Source organism: Alligator sinensis, unplaced genomic scaffold (genome assembly GCF_000455745.1).
Source record: "Alligator sinensis unplaced genomic scaffold, ASM45574v1 scaffold611_2, whole genome shotgun sequence".
Taxonomy (NCBI): Eukaryota; Metazoa; Chordata; order Crocodylia; family Alligatoridae; genus Alligator; species Alligator sinensis.
Genome location: NW_005841869.1, coordinates 495,254 through 520,589, shown reverse-complemented (window position 1 = coordinate 520,589; position 25,336 = coordinate 495,254). Strand labels below are relative to the sequence as shown.

The following is a 25,336-nucleotide window of genomic DNA, read 5'->3' as shown; positions in this document are numbered from 1 at the left end:
GTCTCCATACCTGCAAGCCTGTTGTTCACCACATTGTGCTTCTCCCACAACCAAAGAACTGCCTTGTCTAGTGTTTTCACAGACTCCATGGACTCCTTAGCCATTTCTTCAAAATGCTGGGCACAAGCCTTACACCCGAAGAAGTGCTGAATATACCTCCGCATCATCTGCAGGACCACTTGGGGATTGTCTTCAAAACCTGGCAAGAAGGAAATTAGATCCTCGTTAGCAGCATCTGGACAAATACTGCTTCTGACATTTATTTCCCGTGCATAAGCCAAAGTACTAACAGAACCACATGAATCATGGGAAAAAATGGAAAGGAAACGTTGCCTCCTGCTGGTTCTATGCTAAATTACAGCAGCATTTTCAATTTAGAGAATTCATTTCATTTGGGTGGTTTTCTGTGGATCCATAAACCACTTCAGATTGCCCAGCAACCTTATCTCCGTGAATCGCGATGGAGACGAGCAGTACGAAACAAAAATGAGAGTGAATGGCCCAATAAGGGCCGTAAGAGTAAAGCATTACAACATTAAAATAAAAATGTTTAAGAAGTGTTGTGCAGGAATGGGGCACTCCCCCCCAACTATTAAAAGTAGCAGCAGTGTAAAGTTACAGTGGTGTCACTTAGTAATTGTGATGAAGGAGGATGGGACTTATTTTTGGCCAAATCAACTGGTTCAGAAGGAGGAGGTTATGTTATCAAAGAGGACTCTGAACGATTCCCTCAGAGGGTCAGAAAGCTACAGTTCCAAGCTGACTATTATGTCCTGTGATGATATTAAAACAAAATAAAAATCATTAAGTCTCTACAACAGTTTTACTTGCATACTCTTACTGCCTAAGGATATTTGCTATCCATACAATTAAAACCAGCTTGCGAGCCAGTATAAAGTAAGCACAAGTATGTAAAATACATTTACTGTAAAAAGTTGCACCGACCATTAGCTTGGATACCGTATTATATTCAAAGCTAAGACATCAATGTTTGAGGGCACCAGATCCTGCATTTCAAAGGGTGTTTTTCAAATACACAGGAATAGGCAGCTACATTGAACACAAACCGTAAAACATTTCTCTTAGCAAACAAAGGTTTGACACGGTTTAAGCATGTGAAAACAACTGCAGTCTCTTTTACAGCGCAAGGAATTTTTTCCAGAAGCAGAGCTTGCTTTGATGTTTTGCTCAATTCCGAAACCAACACATGTAATATATACTGCATATTCAATGTGCACTAACAGGATGGATAAACTTAAAGCGCACAAGCACCGAAAGCTCTCTGACACAGGACTCCAATCTCTCTCTCAACTTTCATTAGTAATCTCCTTAGGTTTGAGAAATAAAGTAGTACTACAATCTGACTACACTTATACACAAATATGCAATATACACTATTTAGTACAGTAGCTTTGCTACAGTAGCATTTATACTTATAAAAATAAAAGAGGGATACCTGAAATTATTTTCATTTGAAACCATAACTATCTGGTCATAATATTCGCACCCTGGTGTTGAGGACTTACAGGTGCATTATTTTATCATGTATGAGACTTCTGCAATTGAGAAACCTTATCCTGCAGTTGCCCTGCTGTTACAATAGCCCCATTCCAGTTAGTGAGCCCAATTCAGAAAACCTCCCAGCAATAAATCTTTGAGAAGTTCAGAGTATTATAGAAATGTCTGACTAGTACTTAATTTTTTTTGCAGAATATACTACACTATATAAACTATTTATAATAATTTATGTTAAATACCTGTCAAATGAAATAATACATGCATATATTTTGTGATGGAGGATCCATGACTTACTATTAACAACTGCTTTTACTGGCATGGAAAGGAGGTGAAACTATACTGGGATTGGGTTTAATGAAGCTTTACAATACCAGACCATAGCATTTAACTGAATATGCTTTTCTAATGGTGGTATTAAACTACTTTATTTGCAATATTATTTAACAATAATGCATGTAAATGTATTTGTATTTTAGAATAGTTCAATAGTGCACCTATGACCTCCCTGCACTTCCTATTGGAAAAGTGTTCTGTTAGCACAAGCTGTTCAAAACTGTGTTAGCTAGCAAAATATTTACTGTTTATGTCCACAAATGTCTTCGTAAAACAAATTTAGATATCAAAACAGCAGAACGAGGCTCTGGAACATAAAAAGAAATTATTTAAAACCAAAGAGAAGTAATAAATGACAAGCCATCTACTCAGACATCCAATATCTGTGATTGAACAGACATGAATAAATAAAAAAGATGAGATTAAAGCAGATTAAATGTCAGTATTAAAACAAATGCTGAAAAATAATTTTAGAAACCCAAGATGAATTTCAGGCAAAATGCAACTATTACTGAGCAACTGTTATTTTAAAGATTAAAATATCCATTTTTTTAAACAAACAAGGTTAGCCTGCTGATAAGCTCAGCCCCTCTCTGCAGAAGCAGAAAAATCACAGTGATATAATGATATGCATTTACTCTTAAGATCCCATATTCAAAAACAAGTGCTATACTGTCCAGGTTTTGAAGGTTCCTTTTAAATTGATGTATTTACAGAACAAGCACTTTTTGGATACCATTCTCAATATCAAATTAAAGAACACAGGACCCACACCAGTGCACCCTGAAGCTTAAAGGCTACAAGGTCAAGGTTACAAAACATCTGCCAATACATACACCAAAAATATATATTAAGAAAGCTGGAGTGGGGTCATCTTTCCTGTCATATTGTGCAAGCAACAGGAGCTACCAAGAAAAATATTGTTGCTTTAAAAAAAAAAAAAGACAATTGCAAAATGGCTCATTTTGTTTGTTTTTCTTTTATCAGCCCCGGGATGGATCTCCTATTAACATCTGCCATGTATCACTGTGTAATCCTCCTTTTCTCTTTCGGCCCCAACTACAGCAATTCTGGGTAACCCTAATCTTTAAAGTGGACAAGAATCATAAAACCCTACCTGTGGGGGGAAGGATTATGGAGCGCAGCATGCTTTTTAGTAGATAGGATTTAAACAAGCAATAAGGAGAGGAAAACCTCCCAAGACATAATCCGACCGTCTCAGACTGACCCAATTCTTTTGGCGTAAGAAGTGATCATCAAATATCTGCCCTGATTTAAATTGGTAGTTAACTGTGGTAAAGATTTTTCGGGTTCTAAAGTGTCATTTAATTTCTGCCTCATTTGATGACACATTTGAAACATGGGAGCAATTTAAGATGCAGTTTTGTATGGAGAATTAAAACAAAAAAAAGGGAGAATGATAAAAAAAGGGAGTCACACTGACTAATTACAAGACTTTTGTGGCAGATAGAGCGAGCGAGTGAAGAACACCAGGGAGGCATAATTTATACAGTCTGTCAAATGCAGAGCCATAATGCATTGCCTAATAGGAAAGTATGCACATCACCAGATCTAATGTGGCACTAACAAAGGAGATTCAACCTGGCTTCCTGAAATGAGAGGCACACAAGGCAGAGGGATGCTGAATGACCTAGTCTACCCAATTTGTAGGTGGAGTCCATTTAAGAGAGTTGTTAACATGAACTGAGCCTTCAAAAATACCGCACCAATATTAATACCTATAATTGAGACAAGCTTTACCTTGCGTTTTATGAACAGCAGCTGGAAAGTGTTATTGTGGCTTTGATACCAATCTGGACACACAATTACCCTACAAAAGTTTTGTGCATTCAAGGCCGGAGCACCTACATTTTCCAATTTGTTCTATGCAAGTCTCGCTCCAACCAGTTTATCTCCAAAAGTTACAATACCCTAAATTCTTAAATGACCGAACAGCCCCTTCCTGATGGATGGAAATCATTGGGATCTGCAGCATAAAAAGCACTTTGGGCCATAATTAAGGAAAGCAAATTCCTTAATTGAATTGTATGGGGATAGTATTATCACTTTATTTTTGCCCTGTTCCCAAAGGGACTGTTTTAAAGGTATGTCATAATTTATCAATTTGTTATAAGCCTGTGGAACTCTTGCATTCAAAGGCACTTACAGAACATTTTGCTGGGTTTTTTCCCCCCTACAGCTAAAACCAAGAAAAGACGAAGTGCTATTGCATCCAGTCCAAAATGATTTAGAAACATGCTTTGCATCATTACTTGTTTTCCAAACATGATGGAAAGAATATGCCTGTCTAATAATTGCTATTTGCTTATTCATTATGAGTCTATACCAAGATATTCACAACCCTGTATCATAAAATGCTGAGAAAGTAAAGGATGAACCACCATTCTTTGGTTTGTGTGCAACTAAGCCAGAAAGATGGTCTGAGAACAACCAAGGGACACGCATAAAAACAGAACTATAATAATTGTCTTAACTTTTAGTATTTATAAAATGAGAAATGATTTTACTCCGTAGCCAGTTTAGGTGTACTGCCAATTAACTTTTTTCAAAGAATAAGGTGAGATGTAACCTTGAACAATAAGCAGAAGTGTTTCTCTACTCTGAGGAAGGGCAGTTCAGAGTTTCAGCGAGGCTCCCTCATTTTTTGTGTTATACTACTCCCATCTTCAAGGTCAGGCAACTTAACCACTCTTTTAGGTAAGGAGGCACTGATGCCATTTCTTTCGGAGCCCGTCGCCACAAAGGTCAAAGCAATGAAGACATGTCCTGATCTCTGCTGGTCCACAACTAAAAAAATTGAGCCTTGAAACTCCTCCAAGAAACTCGAGTGTCTCTCGTTCGTTTACCTGCATGTCCAGATGTGACCGGAATCGAATCCAGTCCACCTTGTACTAGCCAATATAGAGCTGGCTAGGATGGCCTTTGCTCCCTTGGTTCTTGTGCAGAGCTGCTGCTTACCTGTGTTGATTAAAGCTTTTGGTCGAATGGCAGCTTGAACGGTTAAGGTATGGAACAGCTTCCAGAGGGAGCAAGTATAACCTCTTAGCTCTGGTCTGCTGCCCTGACAGCCAACCCACTGGACGTGGTTAGTGAGAAATATTCCAGATATCTGAAAAGAATGCACACTTTAAAATAAGTCCAATTCTGGGAATGACGTTCCTTGATACTGATTCTTTAAAATGACATTTCACAGCCGACCATTACAAGTGTGTGCAGCGGGGGCCAACCTTTGTTGACAGGCAGGTCATAAATTAAGCCTGTGCCCTCCCTGAATGCCCCTCCGATGCCCTTCCTCTGCTTTCTGCTCCCTGCCTGATGGGCAGAGCCTGCCTGTGCCACATGTGCCGAGGTTGCCCACCCCATTCTAGTACATGACGTGTGTTGGCACGCATGTTCCTCTTGTTGCGTTTACCTGCTGATTTCAAAGGTAAGTGGTGGTAGGTGGCACAGACTGTATACAGAGCCAAACACGTACAAGGCAGTCTGTACAACGCTCACACTTCAAGCTGGTGCTGCACTGCCTCTAGCTGATTATTACTGTATTATTGTGCTCATTACCGTTTTAGTATTTTCCCCATCTTACTTTCCCAAAGCAAAAAAGAGGCTTAGTGAAACACTGTTCAGACCATGAAGGCCAAAACTGCAAGGTGTTACAGGCTTTAAATATTCACGGGAATGAAAGGGTATCGAGTGCTTTGCATACATTCAGCAATTTCCTATATCAAACTCTGGTTGACATAAGTACTAGATGATCCTAATTTAAAATAGAGATGATCTAGCTAAGACAGTATTAAGCCCCTCGCTCTCTCTTCACTGAATAATATTGTATTTCTGATTATGGGAAATTTAACTTTAACTTTAGGGGCTCTTAAACTCAAGTTTGGGCGGTTTGGATGTACAATTATACTCCTCCTCCTTGGGCATATATTAGCTCAGGCCACAAACATACTAGGAGGTGAACATCACTGCCTTGCAAATGCTATAAATTAGTGTGCTGGAAAACATTAAGCATTTTAATACGCTAACACTACAAAAGCAAAACTTTAATTTATTCATTCATAAACTCAGATTGAGCCAAAATGTTACTGAACACAATCAGAAGAGCTACATTTAGTAAGAACGGCATTACATTACTATAGTAACAGTAAATAACTGGTTCATATGTTATTTTTTTCTTGGTCATATAAAAACAGTATCAGCAGTTACACCCAAAGAATATGCTACTGCTGGTTTACCATGAGATTTCTTCTCCTGATAAAAAACTCCATTTTAAAAACTAACTCCAGCCTCTACCTTACAAAAATTTGCTTGTATGGGATGACCACAACTTCAGCAAGAAGGTAACCAACCTGAAACCCAGCGGAAGGTTTGATATTTATTAATTTTATTCTGGGGAGTGGACAACCTAGACACATTTTCAAGAACTGCACAAGACTCACCACTTGGGAGGAAGAAAATGACATCTCAACCCCTGTAGCTCACCAGTGACCACTGACAGCACTTTGCTGACTGTGAACTGTCCATCTGAGTTTGACACGTCCGTTCTAGGTTAGGACCTGAAAAATCTGCAGAGATGTGTCACATCTCTGGAGCTAAATGTGCCATCTTTCATGCTTTGAACAGCTGGAGAATTGTGACAGTAGGATAACTGGTTCAATTCAATGTCTTGCAAATCCAGTCCATTGGAGATAAGAAAGCAGAGTAACTGACTCGGTGTAAAATGAATATGGCTCTGCAGAGTCTCATCCAGCCAGATTTAGTCAGAGACGTGATGTTCAAAACACAGTATGTGTGTGTGTCTGTGTGTGTGCACTTACGCACGCATGCATGTGCATACGGTGTTTTTAATTTCTGACTATAATATTGATGGTAGCAAGTGGAAAGCAGACAATATAAGTGACTGTTCACTCAGAACAGATACAGGATTCTCCTCTCCCGTAGTGTTTGTCATTTCACTCAGTTAAGTTCCTTCATGTGGATTTTTTTTCTGCTTAACAATTTCACTTTATTTTCATGTTAACCTTCTTATAACTCCATTATGACTGAGGGCAGCGTCAGTAAGCGATGTCTTGGATTTATAAAGAACCTTATCCTTTACTAATGCTGTATTTTATGCTGGAAACTAGTAACAGCTTACCCGCATTTTATTGTTGACCAGATCTAGGATAGCATCATAAGGGATTTTGTCTAATGGAAGGCTCACCAGCCACTCTTGCAAAGTCTCCAGCAACTTCACCACAGGCTGACGGCCAGGAAACAGCTAAGAAAATAAGAAAACATCGACATCTGAAAGCTCTCATCTCATTAGCAGTGAAACCATTTGATATTTTCTAAATGAGCTTTTACCTCTGTAAAAGCTTCCGTTAAACCTGGCACATCGGACTTTTGTTAGATACAAATCAATCACTAGTTATATTTTTCAACAACGAGCCATGTTGTGTTAATTAGGCATCTGTCAAAAATGTTAATAATGGGCTGTATGCACACATTGCTCACCAATGAAATGCACCTGGTTTTTTACAGTATGCAGCAATACTATATAATAAATGAGGACTGAAGATTTTTGTATCCAAACGGAGGGGGAAGGTAACTTGACAGATGAGTCAAGGTGCAATTTTGACAGGTGCCTTTATAGGACTTCTAATGATCGTTAGAGTTCGGGACCTTCTGATACAGACACATGGTCATATTTTTAACAGAGGATGGGGGCCTAAAGCAAACCAGCAAACATACAGCAACGGGTTAGTTACCTGCTCATTCCCCATGGTAAATTAAAGTGAAACCAGGGCAGTTTTACCCGCCCTAAACGACATCAGTCCTTAATAATAACGGAATGGAGGAAAACATCACAAGACCTACTACAGTATCTTGCCTTGCTATGGAAATCTCTCATCAAACTTTTGACCTAACCCAACTCCACTTTACTTATGTTTCTAGTTTCAGAAGGATCTCTGAAGGCCAATACATTTTCCTACACAGATTTCTACCTTTCGTATTAAAAAAAAATATATAGTGGGAGAAAAAAGCAGACAATACACGGCTTCCTTCAATGTCACAGCTATTTTAGAGAGAAGATCAAAGACATATTTACAAGTAAATGCGACTCCCTGTTTAAAGCTGCAGCAGTGGTTACACAGACAGAAGAGGTTGTAGAGACTGAAGTCTTTCTACAGAACTATTCTTTCGTTTCTTGGGAAGAAAGCAACTAGTCCTATCAGACTTGGATTTGGGTAACTGCACTTTCCATATTAAATGCTTCATATGGTTTAATTTTATGTAAGGTTAATTCCTCTTTATTCTAAACTCTTGTGCAAAGATGATCTGTACTGTTACACAGTTCCTTTCACAAAGTGGCAGCACTTCCAGCAGTCAAGGAAGCAGCCCCTCTGTCAGCTATATCAGAAAACACGTGAAGACTTTTATAAACACAAAATGCTAAAGAAATGCTAGTTCATTCTACAGTAGCTATCCAATTATTTATACAATACATCTCGGTAGATAACCACTTCTTTCCAGGTGCTTGGTTCAAAGTCTGGTGTGTGTTTAATGTTATGATTTTTTTCCCCTTCTCCAAGTCTCCTTTAATTAACTGATCAAGCAACTCTTGAGCAGGAACTACTTGTCTGTACATCACCTTGCACAACGGGCCCTAAGTTTTGATGGGGATTCAAGAACACTGTCGTAATGTAACCAATAATAAAACTCTATGCAGCTGAAACACCGATAATGTACATGATCATTATATTGGTGCACTTCCCGTAAGTCGTAACAACCTCTCAGAGGCCGACTAGTGCAAATGTTACACTAGTCTGGAATAAAAGGTGACTTATTTGAAGAGACATATTTTTCCCAAGTGTTCAACTTCCATTGCCGTTGCAGGAACTGGATGAGAGAGAAGAGAATGTCACTAAAAGAAGGCATTCCCATTTATGCTCTAATAGCAAGGACAGCAAATTACATTAGTTGGCCAGGATCCATCAGGGAGAACAGAGGGTGTTTTAGGGATAATATGATGGACAGATTAGCACTACACTTTCTTAAAGGAAATGAGGCCAGCTAGAGATTTCTGACCTCTGCTAGTCATAGGGGAAAAGAAAGTGACTGATTTTTCACATAAATCCAGATACTTGGAAAAGTTATATAACCTTTATTATCCCTTCCCCCGGCCATCAGTTTGCTCTGTTTACAAATAAACATGCGCTGTTAAATGACTGATAATGAAATTTGTAGACACGTTAAGTCATGTTTAACTGGAGTTGCTTTACAAGGTTAAACATGAGAATTTCTCCAAGTTCAATTTTCTTTACGTAACACCCATTTTAATATCTAAAATTTAGGACTGGCAAGACCAAAAGAAAGCACCACACTAACCTCATGTGCTGCTTGGAGTTTGATATATGGTGCTCACCAGCTCTGACTTCAATTAAGATTTTGGAAATCCAACCTGATTTTTAACAGTGTATGTAGTTACACAGGTAGAACAATACGGTTACAAAAAAAAAAATCAAGAATGAAAAAAGAAAAGAAAAAGGCCATGCCTAGTTACAACCTATTTTGAAAAACCAATTAAGTCTTCCCCTCCTCCCCACAATTAGGCCTCTCTAGTATGCCTGGGTGAATAATACTGCCTAATTTATTTTAAGCCTTGCAACAGGACATTAAAAAGCATTTTAATCCTATAGGTATTAGCCCCAACAACCCTTCAAAAACGACATCCGCAGAAATAAAATATCACGTATGAGGATGATGCAAAACATGCACATTTAAAGGTTTTTCGAGAGACGCTTTCAGAGGCTTAAGTCACACAGTAAATTTTACATTGGATTCACTTTATTCTTACAAACCTAATCAAAGAGCAGAAGCGTATACCTTGGCAATGACTGTAACAAAATCCTTGAAGGTTTTTAGCTCAGCTCCCTCAAGCATCTTGTGAGTGGCAAGCTCTACCCGGAGCAGGTAATGCAATCCGGATTCAAGGTCAGCCATGTACAGCTTGGATCTAAAACACACATATATAATGTTAAAAAGTGGCAGGTTTCTTTTTGCTCATTTTCTCACCAGTCACACAGGTAAAACTGATATATAGTAGGTAGTGTTGAAACCTCAACATTTGCTACTTCAGTGACTGCAGTATCTCCTCTGCAGAAAGATACAGTGGTTAGTACAGGTGCCTGGTATACAGAACATTACATTCAATGTCTTCTTTCTTTAAAACAGTAATTTTATGTCACACTGTTCTGGGACTAGATAAATGATGCATCATAGCCTAAGTTACGTTGTATTTGATAAAGAACTTTCTGCTTCCCAGACCACCTTTTCCTTCTACTGAAATTATAACCCTGACATCCTGACAGCAGCAAAACAGCTTGCATCAAAAATGATGACCCCCCCCCCCCAACTAGTTAAAACACAAATAGAGAATGACGAGTTCTGAGAAAAAAGCCTTTTGTTTGACAACGAGCTGCAATGCCAAGGAGAGTGGGGAGAAAAAAGCAAAAAAACCTATCAGTAAATTGTTGACTTCATGTTGCTTAAATAAAGAGACATCAACAGTCCAGCTTCCGGCACCCAGACAAACTAATGGAAAGATACCTGCACAAATGACTAGATGCTAGATGAGTTAGGGTTCAGTTACAACTGCTCAAGAATCAGTTATGAAAATTATCTAATTCAATATAAGCACAGTATTTTTATATACACTTTTACAAGAAATCTGCCATCTGTTCTGGAAAAAAGGACTGACACTTAAATAGTAACCATAAAAAAATGAAATAAGTACAAAATGGAAGCACTCAGCCTTACATCTTTTCCAGCTAAAGATGGTAAAGGATTATCTCACTGCAAAGCTCTCATATCCTTTTCTCTAACAGTCAAAGAGGGTGAACATAAACCTTAGTGGATTTGGTCTGATAAACATCTTTTCTGGTGACTTAAGGATTTTGAATGTATTTGCATTTACCCAACACTTCCCTATAGTGCCCTGATTCACCATTCTATATACAGATACAGAGCACCCTGTGTTCCCTAGGTCTGCCAAAAGCTTATTGTTTGAATTATTATTATTAATACTCAACTAGAACATAGATTTATAAATTTTGGGGGGGGAAAAACAAATTTCAACTAGGGAACTGAACAATTCAAATACTGGTTTCATCCTCAATCCTTTTCCCACCATCATTGGGAACAAAACTGAGCCCTTGATATTTTTAAGTGCTTCAAATAGTCGAGGAGAGACCTTTCTTCTAGAGAAGCACACATTAAACTCAAATCCCTGGTTTACTCAGCAGCACTGCAAACAGTCACCAGGTCAGTTATTTAACACCAGGTCTATCCTTTGAAGACAGCAAGAGAAGTGAATAAATAATTAAAGATATTGAAATTAATCATTTTATAGCTTCCCACAGAGCAATGGATTTAACTACCAACCATTAGATTAAGGCTGAACAGCATCACTCACTTGTCAAACTCCTTCCACTGCTTGATTTCTGTGCTCTCCTCTTTATTTTGCTTTATGGGTATTGGAAGTTGTGAAAGCAGTTTTCTTCTCACACCAGGCAGTGACTTTAAATAGGAAGAAAAGAAAGACCGAAGAGGCTTCAAACTGTATGTGAAAGGACAATAAGAGAGTTAAAAAGAACGTCAAGTTAAATGACTGACAGGAAGAGCTAAACATATCTATGAAATAAGAAAAAAAAGGTTTTCTTTAATCTTTGTTCTACAAATCTGGTAAAGCTTACCATGCTGTTTTTGCAAGGTGCAATGTAAAAACGTTATAAGAATGATCACATATGCGTAGGACCAGCGACTGAATACCAGCCAAACTAATTCCATTTTCATAAAAACTTCAGGTCATGTTTTACACCTTATTCAGGAAGCATTTCCATGGGACAGGAGTCCCAATCAACACCTATATAATGTGATACAATATTTTTGTTTCAGATTTGTCCCAAGCTATTTCCCCCTGAGGACCATAATATCAGTGACATCTCCAGTTTCAGCAATTTAATTTCTATACATTTAGCTAATGTCTATGTCAGTGGTTTTCAACCTTTCCAGACCCCAGACGCTCCTTGCTAGACTCCAGGCTCCCCTTGGGAAATGCTAACTCTTAGAGCTTTCACTCATTTTTTTTATTATAGAAAAATAATAAGAGCAATTCTTCTGTTGCAAAGAACTCAGAAAGATCACAACAGGTTAGAATGGATTTCTATTTACAATTTCTGCATTTATCCTGTAAATCATATTGAGGTGTTTGCACATGTAGCAGTGATAATGCTGAGTGGTGCACGATGGCACCCTGAAAAGGATCTCGTAACACTCTGGTTCAGAATAACCGGTCTATGTGCATCAAACTCCACCAGAGTGTCATGCGTATAAAAAGTGACAGGTTATTAAGTATGAACATTATTCTTTTAGTACTCAGTTCAGAAAAGATTTCTGATTTTTGCTTGAGGAAGTCAGGCAGTCTGTCTACACTAGAGGAGTCTGAACATTTAATTTCAATCAGGAAAATAGACTGAACATATACAAGGTATAAAATGTCATTATAGAAATGCACAAAAAATAAAACATGAGTAAAACTAAGTTTCTTTTCATATAAAGTAAGGTATTAACTGAACCCATTAAAGTACTGCACAAATTCCTTACAGATAGATTAGTACTTACATGTTAATTAATCCACGGGACCCATTTGGATAGATCAAGTAACACGAAGGGATTGAGGTAATACCAAGTTTCTCCAGGAAAGCCTTATCAGAATTCAGTGCTCTCTTCACCACAATGTTTTCATACTGAATCAAGTCCAAGATCACCTGGGAAATGAAAAGATAAGTATAACAAGTTATACACTGTCCAAGGAATATCTAATCTCATGGTTCTCAACCTTTTAAGACACAGTGGATTCAAGCCCCTCCCCTCCCTCCGCCCCCAGAAAAGGCTAGTTCCTAGCTTTCACTCATTTTTGACAACAGAAAATTAATAGAGTGATTCTTCTGTTGCAAAGAACTCCAAGACCACAGCAGATCAGAATGTTTTGGACACTATAGATTGCCTTTGAAATCTCTGGGTTTACCTTGTGAATCATGTTTGCATGCCTAACACGGTGCTAACATCGTGTGGCTCCCTGCAGCACCCTTGAAATGATCTCTAGGCACCCCAGGGTGCTGCAGCACCCCGATTGAGAATCACTGATCTATAATCCTTGTAGGAAAGGCAAACATGCAGACCGCCATATCCTTCTAAATAAATTACACTGTAGACAGAACCATCTTAATATTCACCAAAGATATATATTCCTTAGTATTCCCTGGACACCAATAATCCTTGTTAAAGAAGAATTTTATTTTACTCTCAGAATTATTTTCTCTCGTCTTCTGATCAGTTTGTTTTTTCCTTGCTTCACCTTGGTATTTTCCCCTTTTAGGTCTCGTGTACCTTAAGACTTCATCAGAAAGACTGATGAAATAGCCTCAGGAAGCCTCCAAGCAGCCCAGAGGATATTTCTTCACAAATCCCAATGAGTGCGTAGTGAATCACAGAATCATAGACAATGAGGGTGGGAAGGGACCCCAGGAGGTCACATCTAGTCCAACCCCCTGCTCCAAGCAGGACCAGCCCCAACTACATCATCCCAGATAATGTGATGGAGACTCCACCACCTCTCTAGATAACCTGTTCCAGTGCTTCAGCACCTTCCTAGCCAGACAATTTTTCCTAACATTCAGCTTAAACCTCCCTTGCTGCAACTTGAGACCATTGCTCCTTGTTTAGTCATCTGTTAACGCTGAGAACAGAATGACACACTCCTCAGTAGATCTAAAATTTTGAAAAGGGGCAGGGTTGCAGATAGTGTGGTGCATTATCACATGTAACACAATATATATTTTTGTCACTTAAAAAAACCTAGAAGTTTAACTGATATGCTAGCTAGGAGCCTAGGGCTATGCTATTCAGCTTAAGATAGAAGAAAAAACAAATATAACTTCGGTGGAATATACATTAATTTGCTATATTGACTATTATATATACAAATGCAACAAACTAGGCAAAATAATCAAAAGAGATTGTTAAATTAGTACTCTTGTCATTAGAATTAAATGTGTATTTCTCTTTCAGATTCACACAGGTAATCTAGCCTTCTTGAGCATCTTGACAGATATTTCCATTCCTGAGTTAATGTTTACTTGAATTAATACTTCTAGCTAGAGTTAAAACGGTCTAGAGGGCTGTGAAATAAGAGCTCCATTATCAGGAGACACTAGCAGGCAGAAGAACAGCAGAAGAAAAGATAATGTAATTAGTGGAACATAAAAAATATTAAAAAAGAGAGAGGGTCATTAATACCTGAGGAACGAAGAAGAGCTTGGAAGGAATCAGGTAGATTATAATGAGCCATGAAGTCAATTGACTCCCTCACTGCCACCTAGATAGAGATGCTGCTGGCATGGCCAGGAAATTGGAATCAAAGGGGGGGGTGTACCTACACCACTATACCCACCCTGGATCCAGCCCTAGATACTCATATGCAAGTTTTCAAGCACTGAATCATTTTGCTGAGCATATATAACTGGAGACATTTTTTGACCCTACAGTTCAGAGCACTTAGATGTTGAAGTCCATAAACTGTGGAAACAGTCAAGAACTTGCACATCTACAGTGACTTCAGCTTTACACGTAATAACTGCCAAAGCTGGGCCTCCAAATGTAATGGCCTAGTGGTCAAAATATGGCCCATAATCTCTCACACTTTTCTCCATACTACAACCCTTTAAGATGCTACTGTTTAAAGTTATCTTCCTTTTCCATCCTCCTAAAGCTCTTCATTAGTTCACTTGTAGCCTCAATTCCTTTTTACATCTTTTACACTTTCTTTCTCCCACACTTAACTTAGCACCTTTTACTATGATATCTCTCTGTCTTGCGTACTCCCCAGATGTCAAGCATTTTTCCTCTGGTTCAGCCAGAGCCATGAAAACATAGGTTTTAAGCCTCCCTTCCCTTCTTCCCACCCTCTCTCTCAAGCTACCATGTTAATTTGAACACCACAGGCTCCAGGGAACTTCTGCCTGGGAAGCAGTCTGCTCCCGAACCTGGTTTTCACTGTTGCCAACTAGCATGCTCCAGCTGTAACACTGGGCCAGCTCAGTAGTAAAAAAATAAGTTGTTTAGGTGAACAACAGCACATTACAACATGATAGGATGCCAAATTAAATATTGTATATCAAAATTAATTCTCTACATCCTCAATAACTCCAGTCAAACAAGAGGAGATATTTCCTATGAAGTGTGCATTATAGCGATGGCAAAAAGACAGTGTCATTAAGACAGGTACAATGGCATGTATAAGTGAAATCCAGATGCAACATACAGTATAGACATACACATGACTTACTATGGTGTAAAATGGAATAAGGCTTTACTACCCAATAACTGCCCATGGGCATGCTCTTATATGAAGGTCACTAGTTTAGCTCCACTTACCGTGGGGTAAGTTGGTTCTATGTCCATACCCTTAGACCAGCACTTCTTCACATGAAGTCAATCCTGTATGGCATATTTAGCACTCACATTATCTCCCTCACACCAAAGCCATTCGAAACCTCAAAGTCCTTTCAACTTTGTCCGCAAAAACTCTTGCCCCGAGAACTGCACTCTAATTCCCTTGTTTAGTCCATTAATTGTGGCTTCTTTTCTGCTGCAGTAGACTGTGATTGACTTAGCCCTTCTCTGAATTCATCTAACTCACAAGGCAGCACTGGAAGGGATCTTACTCATTTCTTTCGCAGATGGGTATCACATCACACACGCACAGTACTGTGTGTGATTGGACCCATTTCCAAGAACCACTTTACAGAAGGGCAGCAGGCTGGGCTGACCCAAGACATTATTTCAACAGACTATATCTGAAAAAAGATCATATTTGAGCAATGACACTGCAACACAATATACATTATCCTCAATGCTGTTTCCTAAATCCCTGGTATACCTCAGTATAAATTAAGAAATATATTGCCCTATTTACGATATTTTATTGGATTTAGTGCCTTTTTTCCCCATTGGCATGTTAAATGGTAAGGACTATTTGTAGAGAATGTATCAGGTAGACCAGAGGTTGTCAACCAGAGGTACTTGCGAAGGCCCTAGGGGGTATGTGCGGGCAGGCGGGGACAAAGTGCCACCATGCACCATCCTGTGCTTGATGTGCCTGGCCAGATGCAGGGGACGCAGGAAGCTGGCACGTGGTGGCTGGTGCCGCTCTGTGTCCGGCTGCGTGGTATCCCCCACCCCACGTCTGGCCACCGGGGGTACACTGACCCAAAACGGTTGAAAACCCCAGAGGTAGACTATAGAATACTATTGAATACCGTAGTCATAAAAGATAACCTAAAATAATTTTTAAAAAGACCAATGATGCTCTCTAATGACAAAGCAATAAGTCATTCATGATCTGAAAATATTTTTCCTGGGAGTTTACAAAGTCAAGAGTATTCAACTGACACTGAGATGGATAAACTAAATAGTCATTACAGCATTAGAGGATACTAAAGAGCCAGAATAGTGACTTCATAGTTCCTTCTCCTTCACTTTTATGTCCCTCTCTGTAACCAAGTACAATTCTGTATCTTGTAGTATCACACGGCTTAGTCACATTATAAGGTATACAAGATGGCTAAAGGTGTACAAAGGTGGCCATTCCAGTAAACACATACAACTTCCTTCATGCAAATGATTCCACTGACCAAATCCCATAGGCACTGAGAGTATTATGCGCTATTTCAGTATTAGATAAAATTCACATCACACATTACCTCTCGTCCAACATAGGAGCTATTGCTTTCAAACACAATGGCAGTATAATGATGATTATTCTTGTCAAAAAGAGTAGCAATATCATGGGACCTGTTGAGAGAAGAAAAAGTCATTTAGCACAAAATATACATCATGTTCTCATCATCGTTAATATAGAACCTCTCTCCTCTAGACCAGTGGTTCTCAACCTTTTTTAGACTTTCCAGACCCAAGATATTCCTTGATAGACTCAAGGCACCCTCCAGAAAATGCCAGCTCTTAGTTGTCACGTGTTGTTTTTTTTTTACTACAGAAAAATAACAGACCAATTCTTCTGTTGCAAAGAAGTCGGAAAGACCACAGCAGGTCAGAATGTTTTTAATGCTACAGACGCCTATCTGAAATCTAATAAAGGATATCAGATTTACCCAAAAAAACCTCATCTAGCTCAAATCTGTAGTTTTATCACATGAATCATGTTTGCATAACTAACAGTGCTCACAATGTGTGGCAACCTTGAAAAAAGATCAAGGCACCCCAGGGTGCTGTGGCATCCTGGTTCAGAATCACTGCTCTAGGCATGTTAGGCAGATATAGCCAAACATTTTTTTATCCTCAGATGCATTCCCTATGCCTTATTTGGATTAGCAAAAATACATGTGTAGTGTTTTCTATTAAACCAAAATCCTTACGGAACTGGATCAAGTGGGGGGCAAGCAGGTGGCCTTGAATCTTGGGAGTGGTTCTGCAGAAAATCAATCATCATCTGACGAACTGTTTGCAACTCACGATCTGACCCTGCTAAAAACAGATGAAAAAAGGACTACTCAAAATAAAGAAAGAAAAAAATCCACCTTAAAACATCAATTTCTCATTCTCTTGGTCTGTAACTCATGCTAAAAAGCTAGGTGACCATGTCTGGCTTAGTTCACAACTTCTTTGGAGAAGGTCATTTATTTGGCAAATGGGTTTCCTATGAGTATGCTCAAACTGTTTCCCCAAGAGCTCAAACAAAATATAATATGTTTAACTCAAAGAAGCTGATCTGACTCTCTAGTTCCAGCCTCAATGAAGTGCCATTTTGCTTCATTCAGGGCCTGTGTTCATATTTAAACAATACTGACAGTGGAAAGTGTTTGAGTAGCTTTTCTACAATGCTCAGTAACAAAATCAGGGCACCCAGGTTTACGGCACACATTGAAAAATCAAGATGCTGGCACAATCCCCGTAGCAATTAGCTTGAGTAAAATAACAGTCAGCAGTATACGGAAATACTTTTTAAGAACTGCTCAGGCTTAAAAATCAGCTTCCTTCCACATTTTTGTAAGTAAAAATAAATAAGACATCCATCAAATCCTAAGAAACAACAGGTGCAACTGCAGTCAAATGCAACAAGAGGGGCAAGGGGTACAGGTAGTCTCTTTTCTGACCTCTGGCCTTCTAAATGTTAATCCAGTTGAAGACAGTGGAGCTATAGCACCTCAAGCTGTGATCCTGTCAAACCCACGAGATAAGATGGGTTGCACTAGGTCAGCACTTGAACAAGGATCTCCAGTGAATGTCAGGAGGCTAGAGCAATTAGCCTTGGTAAATCAGAAGACAGCAAATTTCTATCCAAGTTCAGGCTGGACTAATGTTTCAACAAGGACACAATGGTGCTGAAAGATGCTGGTATTTTTTAGAATACTATTTTAAAAGACTGATGTGGCCAGCTGTGGAAATTAAGGCAACGACATGCAACACTTTAAGACAGCAGGAGAGTTTAACCTCACGTCCTGAGCAACATCAGCTCTGCTAATTAGCTTTATATACCTAGAGATATATGAATTTCATTGATGGGTAAGAATTTATTGTTAATTGTATAACACTCTGCTGCATAATAGGATAAATGCTTTTGAGCCTGGTTAGAAAGACATATTCTTACCTTTATAATTTTCTCCTGTTGTGAACTGCTTTGTAAAGGCTTTGAAGTACTGTGGGGAGAAAAGTATTCCTTTAAAGACAATTCATTGCTCAAGAGGAAAAAAAGAGTAAATTTCGAGGCAACTCAGTTCAGAGGCAAAACTTAGACCCTGAGTGCATGCTTTCTACAGTTTTAATTCACGAAATATTGTTCCTGACCTGACACAAACACAGCCTACAACTCGAGAGCCTGATCCACAAATGGTCTGGGTGTAATAGGTGGCAATATTACACCAAAAGAGAGTCTAACCAATTGCCCCTTAAATCAAAATTCTTACTAGTCTGATGTTTCTGTCATTTAACAAACTTATAACAAACACCCCACGGACTCTGCAGAAGATGTGTTTTGAAGATGAACTTTTCATACATTCCACTCAAGTCCCTGGGACCATAGGCAGGTTCAGGATCTTAGATGCCGATTTAAATTGATGATTGGACATGCTAAAACTGTGCTCCTCCCTTGAACACCCTGAACTCCCTCTAGTGGTAAAAACAAAAGTAATAGCGTAACAAAGTAACAAATGCAGCAAAAAGCAGCTGTGTATTTAAAAATGTTAAAAACTGAAACTGTTTTGGTAAGGAATGAATCAGGTTTGAGCCTCAGAAATCAAATTTCTAGTATCTGATGAAGTCAGTTATAGCCACTGAAATCTCATGCTTCTCTGAATGAATGAGTCTGTAAGATGCCAGCCTGCCCAGATTTCTGCCTAAAAATAAACTATTGTTTGCTGCATCTGAGAAAAGCAAACAGTTTCTAAAGTGAAACGCCCTCCTTTTCCCCCCGCAGCTCATACCAAACTTTTTTTGCTTGGATGCACTCATTTAACTCTCACCTATGAATTATAAAGAAGACTGCACAGTAGGAAATGCCAGTAACATTGTAAAAACAGAAGTTGAATTTTCATTTTCAGATGCAAGATTTCTGTTTTGTACACTCTTCTCCATTCTCCTGGCAAACATAATGAAGCATTTTCAATTCAGCTTAGGTGAGCTGCCAACTGAAGAGTGATATGAGGCCAGCAAAGGACTGATGCAAAATTTAAAAGGCTAGCTTCAACACAGACACTTGTGCAATCAGCTACTAGATTCCAGCTTTGTCCCTGATCTATCAGCTTCAAATAACTGGATTTACTTTCATACATCAAATGGAGATAAAACGTACACAACTATCAATATTGTTTAACATTTGAATATAGTATAGTATATAAAAAACCTGACATTAACAAATATATTGCATCCAGGTGCTGCAGCAATGGGAGACAAATGCCTGTAATAATATACTGCTTCCTGTTGCCACGTCTCTTCTCAGAATTTTTCAAATCCACTGTTTTTGGACAATCGCTAACCTAGATTGCATCAGCTATTTCATTTTACTGACTAAGCCTGAAAGCACATTTTATCAGCATCTCAGGTTTCCCTGCAAAAGAAAAAAACAGTCTAACACAAAATAAGCAGCAACGCACAACATTCCCGATGAATACATTTGCTGTTTTAGTCATGAGCAGAAGGTTTTGCTATCCTAGATTAGAGTACGCAGAACAACACATTAGGCTTTGAACAAGTATTTTTCATACACGGGAATGAGTATCAGTTGTCTAATCGGGTTTATTGTGCCACTTACCCTAAAGGTTGGGTAGTAGTAAATACCATATTCTTTACAAGTCTCATAATTGTCTTCTTCCCCACAATCCAGCACACCAATTCTAATGGCAGGTTCCCAGTCTGAAAATAAAGAGCAGCTTTTCATATTGGTGCATAAATTATCAGGAATCTAATCTTAGGGACTGCTTCTAAGCCTTTAAATCCAATAGCAAAACTCCCAGACTTAACAGTGTACTATCACGCCCTGTTTGTCTCATGGGTCCTGCATTTGAACCCTCAACAGGATTTGGATCTACTGAACTTGAAGACTGTTGAACACTTAATTTAGTACACTGGAGAGAAATATTTCTATTAAATCTGAAGAAAAAGAAACTTGAAAAGTGACACACATGCCTTATCAAGGCTAAAGGCATGTATTCAGTCCAGGTGGATGAAATAAAGGACAACCTGACTTTAACAAGTATTCCAGGCAAGTCAGTTAGTTAAGTTACATTTATTTTGCAGGTCAGTTTTATAAGATGAACATAGTGTTTACACATCTCCATGCCTTCCGATGACAGGATTATATAGGATGACGCATCTTCTATCATAGTTGATGGTAACACGGACCTGCCTTTTGCTGAACTTGCAATTTTTTCTGACTTACAAAATGCACAATCCTTAATTAAACCCACAAAGCTTATATTTTGATTAATGAAAGCAGTCCTAAGTGTAATTGCTGTCCAGACACATGTTGGATGCATCTGTAAGATATCTGAGCAAATACAGTATTATGGAGATTAATTGGGGTATAGCTTAAAGTTTTATGAAGCATTTTATCAAAAAACCCAGCAAATTGTTTAAAATGATAAATTGTGTAGAATATTTTAAACAAATGATTCTAATGAAAACCTGGATGTATTTAACAGGTTTTCTTTTTGCTTCTAACCAATAATTTAAAATTGTGCTGAATGACACACTGCCAATACATATTTAAATATATTGAGGCGTGTGAACACTATATAGAAAATATCCAGTAGTTAAAAGAAAAGAAAACCACCCAAAACTCATCCAGCTAATTCTGCTACACTTTTCAGCAACCTTTCTTCCTGGTCTGTGCAGAAAATTTGTTAAGAAGAGCAAGTTAAACGCTCATCCCACAACTCAAACAGGGATGCTCAAGAAACAGCCATGACTACAGACGTCCTCTAGTCTAGGAGAAAAGTTCAAAAGCGAGCCCTCGCCACTAAAAATCTGTCATCTAATGTTAGCTCACATCACTTTGCTGTACTATCCATTTAATCCTTTTTAACAGTCCTTAAATAAACTCTTTATGCAGGAGGTCATCAATAGGAAACCTGGAATTTGGAAAAGCATTCAACAGCTTAGATGCCTTTCTGACCTAAATTCCCCAAGCTGCCAAATTAAATTAGGAATCTCATAGGAACTGCTTGTTTTGCAGTATTTGATATATGTCCTCCTAAGACTGAGAAGAGCATGTGGACAGAGACAGAGGGAAGACAAGTTAAACTTCATAGGATTATAGACAATGAGGGCTGGAAGGGACCTCGGGGGTCCCGCCTAGTCCAACCCCCTGCTCCAAGCAGGACCAGCCCCAACTACATCATCCCAGCCAAGGCTTTGTCTACCTGGGTCTTAAAAAGCTCCAAGGATGGAGAGTCCACCACCTCTCTGGGAAGCCTGTCCCAGTGCTTTACTACCCTCCTAGGGAGAAAGCTTTTCCTAATATCCAACCTCAACTTCCCTTGCTGCAACTTGAAGCCATTGCTCCTTGTTCTGTCATCTGCCCCCACTAAAAACTTCTTTAAAAAATATAGGAATAAAACTCCGGATGAAAACTTTGGAAAAGAAAAATGTTACCTAAGCCAAGGCATTCAGCCCTAATATTCATATTCTGTGACAGCAAAACAAAAAGAGGCAATGAAAATGAATGTTAAATAAAAGGAGACTTCTGGAATCTAAGGGCTATGCTACTGTTGAAGTTTGTGCAATGGGTATCTGTAATTACTTAGACCAGAAAAGATACATTCATGCTCTCTAGGAATTTATAACGAATGAAAATAAAATTGAGGCAAAAAATTCAGGGAATGTTAAGACACATCAAAATGGCTGAAGTATGACCAAAATAATTGTGCATTTGTTTTTGTTTGTTTTAAACACAAAACTTCTTTACACAGATAATAAAAAGTGTCATTGGTAGAGGACTACTTGGAGCTCTATCACACTTCAAGCATTTCCCAGGAGGACTCGGTTACAATTAACTCCATTCCATTTTTACTTGGAAGATCATGGATGTCTGTTGGTAGAATAAAAGTAAATATTGTTTTGCAGGCCTCAAGCTGAATGTTCCCGAGGCTCTCACATGATATTGCAAAGTCAATGTTTGCTGTTCTCATGATGACAGAGCGACTCTTAAAATAGCATTTTCCGTTTAGCGTGTAAAAGTCATAAAGTTAGGAAATGGTCTAAACACCTGGTCTGTCTTCAGTAGATTTCTAGAAAGAAGCAGCTGTTGCTGCGATTCCTTGTCTGATTAAATCCAGGCTAATTTTCAGTACTCTGCACCAAAGGTACGGTACAGCTTGCATAACGTGGAATCAAGTACATGTTAACATGCTTCTAGTATTCCTACCAATAACGCCTAGTCTTTCCTCTCTGGGAAAAAATCAGTGTACGACTGAGATAAAAGAGAGGGAAGAGATTTTGTCCTGAGATGCCAGCTGCTGGATAGAGCTCACTGTCAACCCCACAACACACTTACAGACTGTCCTGCAGCTCTGGCATTGCACTTGGAGTTGGTATGGGAAGGGGCAGTGAAATCCATGGTACGTTTTCCATGGCCCTGCAGACCATGGTTTGGCAAGCGCCGATATAAAGGTCAAGTTCTTGGCCTCCTTTATTCCTGACTTCCAACATAGATCCATTATCCACTCCCTCTCTGCTCCCTTCCTTTAAAAAGAAAAACTTACGCTGACTTAGAACAGCTGATATTTTCCACATCTGAGGTTCAATATTTTCAGCATGACAACACGCTTGCTGAGCTGTTCTACTAGGATATTATTTCAAGGGCAGTTTCTATTAGGATACAGCGCTTGTCTTACGATTTTGAAGACAGATTTTTTCCATCTACAAATAAATCAAGAATGTTTTTATTTTGGTGATAAAGCATAACATGATGTGAAGGTCAAGAGAAGAGAAAAGTTTGAAGTGTCTGCCTTGTGAGCAGTAAGCAAACCCGTAGTGACAGTTCGTATGTTTTGCAATCAGTGTAACTCAATTAGCTTCAGTAGGTCATTTTAAATCTCAATAAGGAAAGATGCACTCTAAAGTGAAATCAAAGACCACATCTTTCTCAATTATCATACTGCATACACCTAACCTAGCACAGTTAATAGCTTTGTGCAATTGGCACAACAGATGGTAAGAGTACACTTAAGCGAAAATACATTATTAGGTTTTCAACATGAAGTTTTTCAGCCCACAAATGTGCTTGTGATAACGTCGAAAGCAGTTTCAGGCACGTGCAGTTGTGCAAAGCCTGGTGAGCACAACAGACATGGCCTGGTCACTTTAGTTTTCAGAAACCGCTGTAGGAATTGAATGCAGAACAGTGCATGGCAGTGTCTGTTAGCACTACGGCTAACCTCCTCCAACAAAATTCTGCCTACCTTTTACAGAGGAACTGTGCTTCTATAATCATGCTAGCAAGTAGCTTTCAAACATGGCCCTGAGGAAACCTTTTCTGATGCTTGACCACTATGTCTAAAAACACTACTGTGGCTGGTAGGGGGGGTGTAGAAAGGGCCTTAATTTGCACTTGGATATGTGAGAATATGAGAGGCCTTTCCTCTTCCCCTCCTCACCCCAGTTTCTCCTGACTGCAGCTCAAGTAAGGAAGAAGGACTTCCAGGGCACTCCCAGGGAGTCACTTTAAAGCACTAAAGAGCTTTGGCAGAAGTTGAAGATGTATCACGATAAGTGAAATCTCTTTGGAAGATGGTTTCTTTTATCAGTTCTTGTAAATCAACAAACTCCTTTACATTTCATAGACATCAGGGCTGGAAGGGACCTTGTAAGATCATCGGGTCCAGCCCCGGTTAAAACAAGTTAATACTAAACACTTGCCTCTGTGCTCTGTGTCAAAGAACATGAACATTTCATCAAGTTCAAAACTCAACTGACATTTCTGTGCTGGGCTTCTTTTGACCGGTAGCTCCACCTTTGTCTTTCTTTGAAGGAAGGATGGCGCAGCTGATTGAGAATTTCAGTTGTGCTGAAGATGCCAACAGCTGAACAGGCGCCAGCGGTAACTATAAGCATTCTAGAGCAGATGGACACGTATTCACAGGAACACAAAAGACACAACAGTCCATTTTATCAAATAAAATGCAAAATAAAAAAAAGTTTGGCTTCAGGGTATCTGTCTCATTCAACTTTCACTACTCCTCCTCCCTTTTCCACCTGTCTTCATCCCCTGCCACACAAAGAACAGAAGCACTATAAACCTAATGCAAATAGCCTATTTTGCAACAATGCCAGCCCATCTCTAGCTAGACACTTGGGTTAAAGAGCACCAGCTGGGATGCGTGTTGCTTAGCACTCCTCTTTAAAAAGCAGCCTTTAGTTTTCTAAGGGACGTGAAAGCCCTGCTTCTGTTCACCACTATAACGCATTGCCTAGGCTGTTTATATTTACAGTGGCATCAAGCCGTGGCATTTTAAGACATGACAGAACATAAGACTGTAAAATGACGGAATATTAGATTTTTTTCAGTAATACGTCTGTCATTTTAAAGCCTAAACAGAGCTCAGTAACGGTGGAATGAGAACAAGTACCAAGATTTTCTACTACTGCATTATTAAACAGTCACACACATTCACGTACCAATATTTCATGGGTCAACTTTCATCCAGTACTTTCAAAGCAGAAGTGATATTTTGCTACGCATATATAGGTACTGGAAATTGTTCCAAAAATACAGGTTAGAGGAACAGATGGTTAAATGTTTGGGTAAAACAATCAATGAACAAATTACATTCGAAGCTGTCAGTACATCACAAAATGCATGCAAGAGGAAAAGTAATACAATTTCAATTAAATCAAGACAGCTAAT

General features: G+C 38.9%; 1 protein-coding gene across 1 annotated transcript in view; it reads right to left on the bottom strand.

Moving 5' to 3' along the window:
* QSOX2 (quiescin sulfhydryl oxidase 2) overlaps positions 1-25,336 on the bottom strand; it is a 36,807-nt gene that overhangs the window by 6,957 nt on the left and 4,514 nt on the right. The window contains exons 3-12 of the mRNA XM_006016876.3: positions 20,243-20,343; positions 18,584-18,632; positions 17,352-17,460; positions 16,680-16,770; positions 12,538-12,683; positions 11,330-11,473; positions 9,742-9,871; positions 7,010-7,132; positions 4,831-4,981; positions 11-199 (exon numbers count right to left, since the gene is read on the bottom strand). Of these exons, the coding sequence (XP_006016938.2) occupies positions 11-199; positions 4,831-4,981; positions 7,010-7,132; positions 9,742-9,871; positions 11,330-11,473; positions 12,538-12,683; positions 16,680-16,770; positions 17,352-17,460; positions 18,584-18,632; positions 20,243-20,343 (1,233 nt within the window). The remainder of the gene's footprint in view (positions 1-10; positions 200-4,830; positions 4,982-7,009; positions 7,133-9,741; positions 9,872-11,329; positions 11,474-12,537; positions 12,684-16,679; positions 16,771-17,351; positions 17,461-18,583; positions 18,633-20,242; positions 20,344-25,336) is intronic.